Source organism: Corvus brachyrhynchos, unplaced genomic scaffold (assembly GCF_000691975.1).
Source record: "Corvus brachyrhynchos isolate BGI_N302 unplaced genomic scaffold, ASM69197v1 scaffold363, whole genome shotgun sequence".
NCBI lineage: Eukaryota > Metazoa > Chordata > Aves > Passeriformes > Corvidae > Corvus > Corvus brachyrhynchos.
The window spans coordinates 1553637-1567652 of NW_008237404.1; the positions used below are offsets into that span (position 1 = coordinate 1553637).

Sequence of the window (14016 nt, forward strand, 5' to 3'; positions counted from 1 at the left end):
CCCAGCAGTTCGCCACCCTCTCCGCTACCTCGTGAGCGGTGTGCGTGTTGAAATACCCCTTTCCCGGGAAAGGCACTCGCGCAAATGACGCAAAAAGGGCTCGTTTGGAGTGCCCGGGCTTTGCGGTCAGTCACTGCCGGGCTGCTGTGGAGGGGGAAAGCGAGATGTTTCCCACAGCTCTGCGTTGGGCCAGTGCTTGTAGCTGGCAGTGGGACACGGGCACAGAGTCACTTTTGGACAGTTCTGTTAGCAGGAGGAAGGGAAGGAGTGGCGGAATCGTCTTAGGGAAAATCCCCTTTCCACTTTTCTTCACTTCCACAATGTGCCCACTTATAAAGAGAAGCACGGTTTGTATAATGATGAAATTCCTGAAACGCTTCCCCCCCATCGTAGACCTCCAATACAAAGTGAACAGTTCCTGCCTCCTTGAATTTGTGTTCCAAAAAAAACCTCCAAAAAAACCCCCAAAGCGATACCTGTAAATTGAGAGGGGGAGGTAGTTCTAGCAGCTTCTTAAAACTTTACTCCTTCTTATACTGCAGTGATTGCAAGTTCAGCTCACCCCGGTGCCTGCACAGTTACAGGGAAACAGCTCACCAGCTTGGGCGAGCTTTAGTTTCTTGCCTGTGTCCCAGCTCCACAAAGCCACTACCACATGCAGCCTGTTGGTGGATGAAGAAGCGGGAGAGTGAATAGATAGTGCTGCTGGGACAACAACAGACACCAGCATATGATTTCAGTGTCATCGGTTGGTTGGTTGCTGACAGAGCAGCTATTGGTATTTATCAAATGAAACAATCAGTTACTGAAAAATTCTTTAACTTCCTTGAAATGTCATGTTTTCAGGATAATGGGCAAGCTTCTAATTAGTACAGAACATATAACAGTTTGGAAAAGACCTTAGGACTGTTTAGTCAGAATGGCTTAGAACTCTAATTTCTCCTGATGGCAGAAAGAAATCTATTGATAGATTTATGCTGTAAGCAGGGTGCAGATTAGAAGGATTTGAAGTTATCCAAATCTAGATGTACAGTTAGAAATGCTTAGACAGAATGAGACACACTACATATCTTTTAGAGCATACAGCCGTTTTATTTTTTTGCTAAGAATGCAAATCTTATGAAGATTTTAAAAAGCCAGCAGCTTGTCTTTCTTTGTAAATTATCTGTAATATTTAGTGTTCCAGTTTTTCTGCTTATCTTACATATTTCATTATAGAAAAAAAGCCCTGCAAAATATGAAACAGGTTTTCAGTTAGCTCCAGTACTTGCTGTTGTTGCTGCTCTCATTCATACTGTCTAAACGAGCAACGTTTCTTTCTGGTTTAAGCAGTATTGTAAATGTAAGCTGATGAAGTTGCCAGCTGGCTTGACCCAGCATTATTAGACTTGAGCTTAGGCTAAAGGTCACAGAAGTTCTTTATGTGAAGCATGTGTGTAAGTGGGAAAGCAGTCTTTTGCTGCAAAAAGGTGGGGGGCTTGCCAGCTTTCCCAGCCCGTCCCAGGCCTGAGGATTGGCACAGGGACTGAAAAGGAAGAACAACCCAGATGCCTAAACCCAGCCATATGGTGCCTGCTGCTGTCAGGAAAAGAAAGACAATTTTAGACCAATTAATTGCTCTGTATCTTCTAGCTAGTTATGATGTAATCCAAAGAAGGCTGCAATACTACTGTGTTTTATTTTTTACCAAGTCTGTGTATTACCTTTTGCTATATTCTGTCCAAGTAGAAAAAAAAATCTGTTCTTGAGATCCTGCAGTTGCTTTTGTCTTCTCTTGGGACAGTGAAAGCTTGATCTGTTACTGACCAATAGCTGATTTGTGGAAACATCAAAATCTGGATGAACAGCTTTAGCACTTCCCTTAAAAGAATTGGCAAATGTCACTGTCAGTTCTCTGTGAGTTAGTGTCACAGGGTATTCGTGGAGAGCACTGAGTAGAGGAACTCAAGACCTCAAACACATTATTGGTGTCTTTTAGTTAACAGAGCATTTAAATCTTAGCAAAAGAGGTTGACATGGGTTAATCTCAAGTGATTAATCCGTGCTCCTGCATTTCAGACTGGTGAACCATCATAGAGGAGTCTGGTGTCTGACTTCACTGTTGTATTTCAGACCTTGGTTGTAGAGGAAAGCTTGAAGCAGACTGTACTGATGAGGAAGTGGTGGTGGGCTTCAGAAGTGAATGTGTCCAGATTCTGTTGGGCTTCACAGTAGCAGTCTGTTTGCTTGGCAGTGAGAAGTGCTGGTAAATGTATGGAAATGGTTGGTTTTTTGGGAAATGCTGCAGCTATCACAACAAAAAGAGGTTTTAATATGAGCATGTGAAAATAAAGAGCAATACTTCCCAGAGAAACTCTTTTCAGTGATAAAGGTGCTATGATCAAAAGTGAAGCACCTTAAAAAAAAAAAAAATCCAATTGGCTTCTGAGTGCCAGAGAGAAACATACGGTGTGTTACCATCCTCTGTATTGGCGATTTGGAAACAACTGAATGGAATTCTTTCCTTACCAGCAAGGTGGCTGGTGCAGTGTTCAGAAGTCACTTCGCAAGTGCAAATGATAGCAGAAGAAGCCAATTTGCATAAGCAGCATCAGTAGCTAGGTTACATTTTTGATGAGGCTGTCTTTTTAATCCTGTTCCAAATGCACCATAATTTCATGTTTGTATTACGGTGATGCACGAAGATTTAGTTAAGGTAGGATTCTTGTTGTAACTTTGTGCTGCGTGGAGATCACAAGCTGTATGGTAGCTCAGCTGTGCTGCATTGGTGTTCTCTGCTGCTTGTCAGAAGAGGTGCATAAAGCTGTCTCAAAGTCTTCTTTTTCTGTGTTGGGACGCTATATGATCTGGTTCTTCATCTTCTGCTCTTACTGTATAGCTCCATTTACACCTCTTTTCCTTTTCTTCCCTATAAGGCACAGCTAATGAAGTATCATATATCCTTTCCTCTATTCTTCTTTTTCCCCCTTCTCCTTCCAATTCTGGTGAGAATTGTTACCTTCAGGCTTTGATAAGTTATTCACATGGAAAGGCAAAATATCTTGTCTTTCTGTTATTCACTTTGTTATTGAAATGCTAGAAGTTGGTATGGTTAGAGTCATCAATATTTCCATTATAAATCTTTTTCATAAACTTCTGAAACTGTGCTCAGCTAGTGTAAAATAAACAAAATCTTAAGTGGGGGAAAAACATTTCATGAGCATACTCTTCCCTAATTATGAAATAGGATAGGCTTCTCCAGAATTTGGTTATGCAACTGGGTAGGAAACTTGCCACAGTTAGGTACTGTACAATTCTTAAATGAGTTTTTTTAAACCTTAGTTCTTAGGGGTTTTATTTTATTTTGAAAATTAAACTTAAAAGAAAAATGAATTATTACTTGGTTATTTTGAGAAAGTCTTTTAGAATCCTGTTATTGAAAACAGATAAAGTGAAAATCATTAAAAGGTATCCGACTGTGACAGCTTAAGAGGTTAAACGGATTCATTTTCACTTGATTAATTCTCATGCTGTCTCTTCAGAGGCATTTACAATATCAACTTAATTGAATGTACCTTTTATTTTCTTTCGTTTCAGACACTGTCAGTCTGCAAAATGATGATTCCACAGATTTTCATTTTCTGTAGGAAATGTGAAGATTGTGAGCTGAAGTAAAACTTTGGCAGAAATCTCTTGAGAATTTTGCCTTTTCTTCTTCTCTTTGAAGGATTATGTTTACAGGAAATTGATACCATCAAGTGACACTTTTTCAAAATAATTTAAAAGAAACAAAGAATAAAGCTGTATTTATGCTCAGAGAAAACTGGATTAACAATGAGGCCAAAGACTTTTCCTGCTACGACATATTCTGGAAACAGCAGACAAAGGTTACAAGAGATTCGAGAAGGTTTAAAGCAGCCATCCAAATCTTCAGGTCAGGGACTACCGATTGGAGCAGGCAGTGAAACTTCTCTGGACCCTAAGATTTTAATAGGGAAGGATGCTGCAAGGCAGCAGCAGATGAGACAAACGCCCAAGTTTGGACCATATCAGAAAGCTCTGCGAGAAATCAGATATTCTTTGCTGCCCTTTGCTAATGAGTCGAGCACCACAGCAGCCGTGGAAGTCAACAGGCAGATGCTCCAGGAACTGGTGAATGCAGGTTGTGATCAGGTACGTATGAGGTGGGAGGGGGGATTGGCACTGCTGTCAAAGCAAGTTTATTATCTGGACCAAAGAAAGGATTTTGATGGTGGCTGTCAAAATCTTGGAAATACACTGATTATTCTGGCAGTCATGTTGCTGTATGAGCAGCAGAGTAGATGGACTTACTCAGGGCAGATGTGCCTACTGTGGGGTTCATTTATGTTAAAGACAGTTATGGTGACCTCTAGGATTCTTCTATGATTTCTCCAGTTGATATCTGAGACTGAACAGGGTAGCTTGTCTTTTTTTTACCTTTCTTTTTTTCTTTTTTTTTTTGTTTCTTAATTTTCCCTGCAATGCTTAGTAACAAGCCTTAGCTGTGAGTAATAGGGTAGAATTTTGTCTGGCACATCTAAACCCAGTTCACTGTCAGAAGTAACTGTAAGAAATTATAGACACAATATTTGAAGAAGTATTTGAAGAAGCTCACTTGCTGTTAGCCAGAAAGCAGGAGGGGTTGGATGGATGTTCAGCTGACAGCAGTGATTCTGTCCACACCTTTTCTTCTCACTTTCTCTGCTTCTACTAAGAGGTGGTAGCACTGCTCAGATAAGAGACTTGATGTAGAGATGCTTTTTTTTGTCATCCTGGCATTAATGCTAGAATGTATTCTTAATTCAGAGACCATTCACTAGGTGCAGAACATGGTCATTTTGCATTGAGCTGCATTCATCTTGCTTGTGCTTCCAGTATTAACTTTCACCTCTGTCCAGGAGTAGTTCAAAATTTTGCTTTTTAGAGAAAAAGTGCTGGTTTGGGTTCAGATTCTGAGTGTTGTAGGAGCACTTTTTTTCCCATGTGATTGAATAGCGGTTGTTGACAAGCTGAAACATTTCCATTTATAGTCCTTGATAAAAATTGGAGAGATTTAAAACCAAAGTGCTTTCAGTGGCATCTCCCTGATTTCAAAACTTAGGCCTCATTCATTCATGGCAGAATGTGAGTCTCTTGGCTCTCCTAGACCATATTCTGATTCTGTATAACAGAACTAACATCAAGCATTATTGTAAACAGTGTAACAGTATGCATTTCCCTGGAGCTATGTAAATATTAATTAGTGCTGTTTCTATGCCAAAGAGTTTATGCTGTACAAGATAATCAGAGCTAGAGCAGATTGCATATCTAATAAGAAGTGCTGCAGTACAACTAAACACTTCCTAGTCCAGTGAACCAAGATGCTGTACTGAATTATTTAACTGGAGGAACCAAGAGTTTTCTCTGATCTCTAGTACGCCATGAAAACAGTGTTTTTTAGAACTCTACCCTCTAAATGTCCCTAGCTGTTTAGGATGGGAACACTCCCTGTGTGTATGAGCCAAGGTTAAATGAGCACAGCTGGATTCTGGATTGGAAATGCACATTTGGTAGGTTACATGGACAAATCATTCGCACATAGAACTTAGCTTGTTGGACTGAAATCTTGGAAAGTACTTTGAGCACACTACAGCACAGTAATGTTAAGCTAGTGTATAAAACAGAAATACCTGAACACCTGTTAAAATGTCCTGGTATGCAAAGCAGTGTAATGAACTATGTGTGTAAATTTTTTTTTATATTCAGCTATTTTGACTTCAATGTTCATACAATGGTATTGCTTCTTCTAGAACATTGAGCCTGGTTCTGACTCTGATGTGGAGGTTTTGCCTACATCCTTAAATTTTGCTCACATTTTTGGTAGGGCTTTTTTTTGCCCCTCCTCATTGGCCATGACCCTTCCATCCTCCCATTTGTTGTTTCTCCCTAGCTGTGACTTGTTGCCTGGCAATGGCACTATTGGGCCTGTCCCTTAGGTGTGTTTGGCACTCAGGTCTAGGCTTTATCAGGATCACATTTGGCTAGAGTCCAAACAGAGGTTTCAGGAGTGGAATCCTGTAAATAAAAATGCTGAGCTTCCTAGTGTGAGTCCAGACCATATGAAGATTCGCTGTCCCGAAGGATTGTGAATGAGTGGAGCTTCTTGAGATGGTGTGAATAGTATCTGACCTTGGGGGTGGTATGGTGTAGGGTGACAGACCTGATTACTACCTCTAGGTTCTTCCTTTCCCCCTGATGCCTGAGCTGTTTTGAATTAGATGCTGAACTGTTTCATACTATGATGTGTAGTAAGTCAGCGATCCCAAGCTACCGTGTCCCTGCTTGTGAATCAAAGCCTTTAAATGCCTACCACATGGACACCTTCTGTAGTCCTGTAGGCAGCTAACAGATCTCTGTTTAACAGAGAAGTGAAGGCAGCTTCAGTTTCTTTGGGGATGCTTCTATTTACCTCTGAACCCAGTGCCAGTGTGAGGTTGGTAAATGGGCACTGAAGCCCAAACCCCACTGTCCCTTTTCAAATGCCAGGAGCAGCCGTTTTGAGGTTAAGGATTTCAGTCCATGAATAGCTAATGTTGTACTTGAGCCTTCCCCTACAGCAAGCTTGCAGAATACAAAATCTCACCCCTCCTGATCCTGCTTCATGGTGCAGAAATCAGCTGTTCAGCAGCTGCAGTCATCCTGAAGCATCTGGCAGTTTGTCATTAGAAGCTCTAATTGTGAGCATTCTAGGAAGCTGTGAAGAAGGAATAGATGGCTATAACACTCAGTTTGGTCTTATGGGAACTTCATTTTCCAGCTGGATTTGGGCTAATGCTTTTTGGTGTTCTAGATGGAACACTGAAAAGTAATGCTAACCTTGTGGGTAATCTGTTGTGGTGGACACCATGCAAGGATCAAGATTCTTCTTCGGTCTGTTTATTAGGCCACAATAAGGGTTTTTGGAAGGATGAAGGGAAGCAGTGACAATTGAAAAGGAAAATTATTTTAGAGGCTAGGGAAAGGATACTTCTATTTAATACTCTTACTAGCTCCACTCATCTATTCTATCTGTAGCATGGATAGATTTTAACAACAACCATTTCACATCCTACAGGAGATGCTCCCTGTTCTGCCTAAGTGACTCTTAAGTTTTGAGACGAAATTGAAATTGGTTTTATTGAATAAAAAGGAAACATAACATTTTGTTACTTTACTCTTGCTCTATGAAAGACCCACACAGCCAGGAATTTCGTTATAAGCCACTTGGTAAACTTAACAAGTATATGAAATGCAGTGTAATTCGTGAAGTAAGTATTAAATTCTCATGTCTTTCAGTTACAGTTATCATAGGTGTTACTTGTGAAAACAGACTTTTTTTAAATGGTTAGGAAGTTGCCAGTGTTCTTTTAAATGGCATGTTTTCTTCCAGAAAGCTTTCTTTTTCCACCATTGTGTAGTTTACGATTTTATAGTGAAATATGCTCCCTTAATGGGGAGTTCACTATTGACCTGAAAGAAGCCAGGATTACCGGGTTTTTTTTTTTTTTAAGAGATAGAAAACAAATAACACACATAATTAGTCATTGTTTTTCTGAAACAAATTGAGTAACTTGTCTGTTGTTTGCTTAAGTCATCTTTTCAACAGTAATTATTTAGTGAGTTTCAATCAAAAATAATTAGTGCAGCGTAAACAGTTTTGAAACTCATAGAACATGACTGCAAAAGACCAGACCTTTTTCGTTGTAACAGCTTGAAGCCAAAAGCACACCTAATATGCCATTCTTTAGTAAATAAAAGTCCTTGGGCTTGGAAGTGTAACTTGCAGTCACTGTAGGGGGACAAGAGTGTGTCTGTCCTGTGGGCTGGTAAGCCACTGGAATCACCTGGGGCAACTGGGTGGCGTTTGGGGTGTGGTGGTAAATGCAGCTGCTGTTGTGGATTGAGTGTTTCTGATGAATAGATGCAATTGAGCATATGATCAGTGGCATTCCAACAACCTGAATGGGCTGTACTGTACTTACTGTACTTCCTTGGAGCATAAACAGCCACTGACATTGTAATTTAGAGTGGGCTGCAGCAGTTCTAGATGAACCGTTGAACGTTACACACTTGTCACTTTTGTGGGTTATTTTTTTTTCTTTCCCTCAAGCAAATTTTCCTTTGAGCAAAGGGTGCCTTTTCCGGGTGAAGATTTCTAGACATGGTTTGTTTGGGCTGCTATTTTTAAGAAAAAAATCACGTTTTAGGATTTTTTACAGGCTACATACTGCTAGTACCATGCTATCTGCTGTACAGCTATGAATATGTGAAGCAGGGAAGTTCTTAGGCTTTATTTTCTCCAGAGGCTTTTATAAATGTCCATAGTAAAGCATGGACCAGTCTGCCCCACTGCCCTGTGCCAGTATCAGGATATTTTGAAGGGGAAGATCTGTCCATTGGATACTAATTGCATTGTCTTTCAAGGAAGTGAATGGTGTCTGTGGAATGGTGTAATGTGTGTAAGAATATCAAGTTGACTGCCTTGTCATCAGTGATATGCTGTATTCATGAGATTCAGTTTGTAGAGGTGGGGTTTTTGGTTGCTTTTTTTTTTTAAGTCCTCCTTGCATTCCAGGATTCTTTCAATCTGTACATCATGGCTTACCTTCTTTTTATTGAACCCATTTGGCAAAGATTCTGCCCTGATTTGGGAATGCTGTTTGGTTGCAGGTTTTGAGAATGGGAAATAAAGTATTTATCTCAATTTGAACAAATATTTGCACTTCTTAAGTGAGGGAAATTCTGTTCTGCCAAATACAGCTTGGGCAAAAAGTCCTCTTTTGCACTTTGCGTGTAGAACTAGTATTCTGTTCTTCCTGTTGTATATAGGTCGTGCTTGCCCACCTATGATCCATGTGCCATCTAGCAGTGTGTTACTGAGCAGTATGACTTCTCACCATATTGTTGGAGTGATGACAGGAAGCAGATACAGTGTAGAGTTTTGTTTTGATAACAGACTTGCTGAAGCTCTGCTGTAGTAAAATATCTGTTGTGACGTATTTGTTAAGAGGACAAGTCTAAAAAGACAGCTTGCCTTCAAGGTGAAGGACAGCAAATTTTGTAATAGCAAGTAAGAGAATTAATTTCACAACATTGGCCTGTCCTGTAACAAAATTTTGTGTTTGCCTGAGTAAACTTTCCCTGTGTTAGGAGTTTTGCCTGCCCAGCCATTTACCAAAACCTCCAGGATGAACATCTTAGTCATCTTCTGGATGTTTTCAGTCCAGATTGTTTGGATAATGAAAAATGACTGAAGAATGAGCTGTTACAGGATTGCCTGGGTTATTCTGTGGGACATATGTTAAAGGTGAGAATCACAGAATATTTTTAATTGGAAGGAATCCACAAGGATCATCAAGTCCAACCCTTAAAGTGAATAGCCCATATAGGGATATAACATGTGCCCTTGGTGTTGTTAGCACCATGCTCTGACCAACTGAGCTAATGTGGTTCAAGTCATTACAAGCTGTGCTGCTTGTAGAAGTATTCTGGGTTGCAGGGAGGGAAAAAGGGATGTTCAAATGAGGACACTCGCTGCTGAATGCAGGAGAAAGGTTTTATTTTAGCAACTGAAATAGATCTGATAATTCAGGTCAACAGTCTCTTGGGTGTTTCATTTGCATCCATCATTTGAAGGTAAGTTGTTCACTCTGCCTTCTCTTTACCAGATGTGTTGAGGGCTTGTTTCATAACCTTTTCCTATACTTTTTTCTTTCTAACCTCCCTTTTTGGTTTCAACCTGTCTGAGAGGTTTCCAGTATAATGCAGTGTTCTTCCATCAAAGCATGTAACGGAATGTGTTTTCCCACTAATATGCCTGAGGTTAGCAACTTAAGTCATTTCAGTTCTTAGTTGCTTCAGAAAAATAGTGAGTCATAGCTTTCCAGGGGCTGAAAGCAAGAGGTGAAGATTGCTCTTCAGCTGATACCTGCTGACATGTCTCTCCTAAGCCCTTTCTCTTGTCTCCAGTTTTCCTGTGTTTCTGTCACTTCTTGATGATAGTGGCTTAGTGAGTATACTTAGATTGTCTGTGTAATGACAGCTCCCACAATGTATTTGAGAAGGTGCTCTTGGTAGTTATTGTTCTGTGTGAGCATGACTTGGAATATGCTTGTCCTGCAGAAGGAAGAAAGGTATTTTCCCTTGACTTTTTGTGGTGGTGGAAATATTTATTAACAGTAGTAAATGATTGCATGTTCTTCGCACGACAAGATTTGGCAGCTGGGCAGTAATATGGCGCTGAATGAGAGTGTTTTAAACTCTCCTTAATTCTTGTTAGTCTTTTTTCTTCTTCATCAAACTATAGAATAAATTACGTCTTGGTAGTAGGATTGTGTTTGAAATGACCGGACAGGAATCAGATGCTAGACTTCAACAGTAGGTAAGTGTGAATCTCGAGTTATCTTAAACTTGCCTATTCCTCATATCAGATAAACATTCTAGAAGCTTGGGAGTTAATAAAAAACCAAGAAATTTTATCTTGCTTTATCAAGGTACAGGATTAACTTGCACTGGATACTTAAATTGTATTTATTAAAATTTAATTGCCAGTAGAATTTTGAGCTATGGATTTTTTTTTTTTTAGTGAGAAAGGAAATGACTTCTTCACAGTCACTAAAAAATCTGTATAAGCATTTACTTCAGTCTCTGAATAAAAAGCCCTTGTGACCAAAAGTGAAGATTGCTGTTATTATTATAACAGGAAGCTGATATCACAATAGTAGTAGGGTGTAACTGTTCCTTTTGCATTTTTTATGCTGTTCTCAGCCTAAATCTCTGCTGTTCTTTCAGCTTATATCTGAGAGGAACAAATGTGATTTTATAATGAGACTGAAAGATAGCATCTCTTCATTGGGAGTGAGATGTGGAGTGTTTTTTGGTTGTCTGTGGGGGTTGTTTTCTTTCTTCAAAAAACTGAATGGCACTTTTAAACAGAGATTTCAGTAGAAGGACTCAATACAAGACTTTTGCAGGCTACAGTCTTTAGAGGTAGGTAAAGATGTGCATTTAGAACTCATTTAATTCAACCTAGGAATGTTTTTGTAGTAGTTACCAGATTAATTAAAAGCTTATGTTAAAGCTGCTAATTGAATATCAGTAGAATGCAAATAAAAGTTCATGGCTACTTCTCACGTGATATGCCAGGTACGTGCCATACCTTGTGTGGAGTGATTTTTTAAAAGATAGTTTTCTTTTTCCTAAAGCATGGGCAAATATACATAAAATAACTTAAAATTGCATTTGTTTTCCCTCAGTTTTTTTGTTGCTGTACCCTCATCTCGAGCAGAACACAGCTTGTTGGTGCTCCCATGGGCCCAGCATTCAAATTCTGCTCAGCAGATGCTTGTGGTGGCAGCTCCTATAGAATATCCATGTCCCATGTGTGTTGTCCATGTGTCCCCCTAATCTTCCATAAATCAGGCTCCAGTACTGGCACTCTTTGCTCCTTGGGTGCTGCCTGTCTCTGTGACTCACGAACGCTTGTATGCAGTGCTATCTAAAGTAGATGAGGAGAGACATGAACGAGCCCTTTCAAATCTTTTTTACTTGCTGGTGCCAGCTGCTGTTTTTCTCATGTAGTGACTATGTCCATTAATTCCCCATAATTTCCTTGAATTACTCTTAAGAAACAGCTGGTTAGACCCAGGTTTTCCTTTCTTTGACCTAGGAAAGAGTTCTGACTGGATTGTGAGCTGCCTCACTATGGATGTAGCTACTCTAGAGTAGATGTTCCACAATCAAGTACTACTGGAACAAATGCAATTTGCACTAGTAAAATGAGGGAGGGACGGACATATGATCTGTGTGCTTAAAGGTACAAGTGTTTGTGTTAACTTGGGCTTTATACTTACGTAGGTTATGTGTGTAGCATGTGAAATACATTTAACTTTTTTCACTCTTTCTGATTATGGTCATGACCTAATTGTGAGTGTAGCTTAGATCTGACATTATTACGTTGCTTTTAGCTGAGGCTTAGAGTGCGAAATGTTGGTCCTTATTTCTAGGTTTTTATCATACCCTAGCTTTTTGGAAAAAAAATAAATTTAACAATGCCTCTGATTACCAAATTAGAGGCTGAAGTTGCTGTGGCATTGTGGTCTGTGGTCTTATCCTAGCAGTAGCAGTCTTGTATTGTCCAGGCTTGAGAGGGGTCCCAGTTTCTCATTTACAGAAGATGCTTTAATAAAAGCCTGATGAAACTCAGCTAGTCAAACTCTTGCTGTTTGCCTGCTCTACACATCTGCTGCAGGTCACCCAAAATACTATTGATGATAGAAATATTTTTGGCTTTATGTTACCAGGCAGCTTCCGTTGAGGTGGTTCTGTCAGCCCTGATCTTGATGGGGTCTCCCAGCTATGCAGCTATGGCTGCAGCATGGCAAAACTGGTTTGTTGCCAATGGTCTTGTCCTGCCATCTGGGCGGTCACTGGCAGTTCACAAGAAACTTCTGGGTTACAAATTGACGTGTAGGAATTAGGTTTCATACAAGCAATGCATGTGTGCATGTATGTATTGGGATGATTGCAGTGTTTGCATGGTACCAGCTGTTTGTGAAGAACTTAATCTATGGGATTTGGTACTGCATTGAAGATTTCTTTTTCAGTCTAAGGAGACGGGATTCTAGTGTTTGAGGTTATGTTCTGCTTCCCTGCAGTGTAAGAGATGGATTTTTCCTGATGAGAAACTTGTGCTCTCCATTTTGAGTGAATCCAAGCAATTAAAAATATTTCCCTGGGGAGGCGAAGGATGGAGAGACGATATGGGAATACCTAAAAAAAAAAAAATTATTTCTAGGTCAGTTAATTTTCAGAAGGCTGAAGCCAAAGAACACTGTGTACCCGTAACTTTGTGAATCAGGTAATGGCCGTGGCAAGGACAAGTCTGTGAAAATAACTCTGTTCTGTGCTGCTGCTTTGTCTTTAATTGTTATCAGTGTATGGGCGCGTGTGTGAAACTGTTACTGCGGCACACACAGTCTCCTGTGCACTTAGAGAAATACAAACACAGTGTAAATGGGAAAATGGGGAGATTTAAATGTATACTGCTTGAAGGACCGAGCATTTTGCAACTGTTTTCTGTACCTTTCATTACCCTCCTTCTCTGTGTCGTTCATTACTCTAATGCAAGATTTGTAAATTGCTCATTTAATCCAAAGCATGCGAAGACGCAGGGTCTTGCACCCCACTTGCATAAAATACTAGAAAGAAGACTGCTGCTACTGGGTGATAATATAGTTAAGTTTCTGCTCTTTAAAGAGACTGACTTTAGAAGGACAACTAGCAGTGTAAAATTACTCCTGTAAAAGTCTTTATACAGCTACATTTGGATTTTATCCACCATTTGAATCTGTTGGATCGGGGTTATTTCAAAACAAAAGAAAATGTCAGCAGAGATTCAGAGATCACTGTTGCTGATCTGCAGCTTCATTCCCTCCCTGTTTGTTTTGTTTTCCCATTGTATCAGTTCTTATCTTCTAGGTTTTTCAAGTCTGTACTTCCCTTTCCTTACCGGTTGTCCTATTACATTGCTTTTTCTGCTCCATTGGCTTGAATGACTAATATTCAACACCTCCTACAGGCCTTTCTCTGTGTGCCTCTGAATACCCTAAATGAGTTGATTTTTTTTATAATTGCAAACTACTAAGGAAGAACTCTTTTATAGATTTCAGCCTTGCATCTAAAAAAATTTTATGTGACATCTTAAAGAATTATAGATGCAACTGTAACGTGACTTTGCCAGCACACTTGTTAAGTTTTCATTTCTGTGTCTTTTCTTCCATTCAGTGTCAGGGCTCCACAGGCTGTGCTTAAATGAGCCACCTGTCCCATTCATGCTTTTCTTTCAGCATTGCCACAGTTGCTGTATTCATTCCACCATCCTGCCAGACGTCAGCCTGATAAAGATGCCTAAAATCCAGTTTAATCAATGTAATTGGAACCTTTGAAATACTAATTTGTGTGGGGTATCCTTGTTTAAAAAAAATTCTGGTTGTACCA

General features: G+C 39.8%; 2 protein-coding genes across 3 annotated transcripts in view; both read left to right on the forward strand.

Moving 5' to 3' along the window:
* The window catches only part of EEF1AKMT1 (eukaryotic translation elongation factor 1 alpha lysine methyltransferase 1), a 169224-nt gene that overhangs the window by 760 nt on the left and 154448 nt on the right, over positions 1-14016 (forward strand). The window lies entirely within an intron of this gene.
* Positions 3580-14016, forward strand: part of LATS2 (large tumor suppressor kinase 2) — a 45033-nt gene continuing 34596 nt past the window's right edge. The window contains exon 1 of one of the 2 annotated variants that reach the window (XM_008630987.2): positions 3580-4152. In XM_008630987.2, the coding sequence (XP_008629209.1) occupies positions 3814-4152 (339 nt within the window). In that variant the 5' untranslated portion in view covers positions 3580-3813. The remainder of the gene's footprint in view (positions 4153-14016) is intronic. The other variant, XM_017730791.1, reaches the window with a different exon arrangement.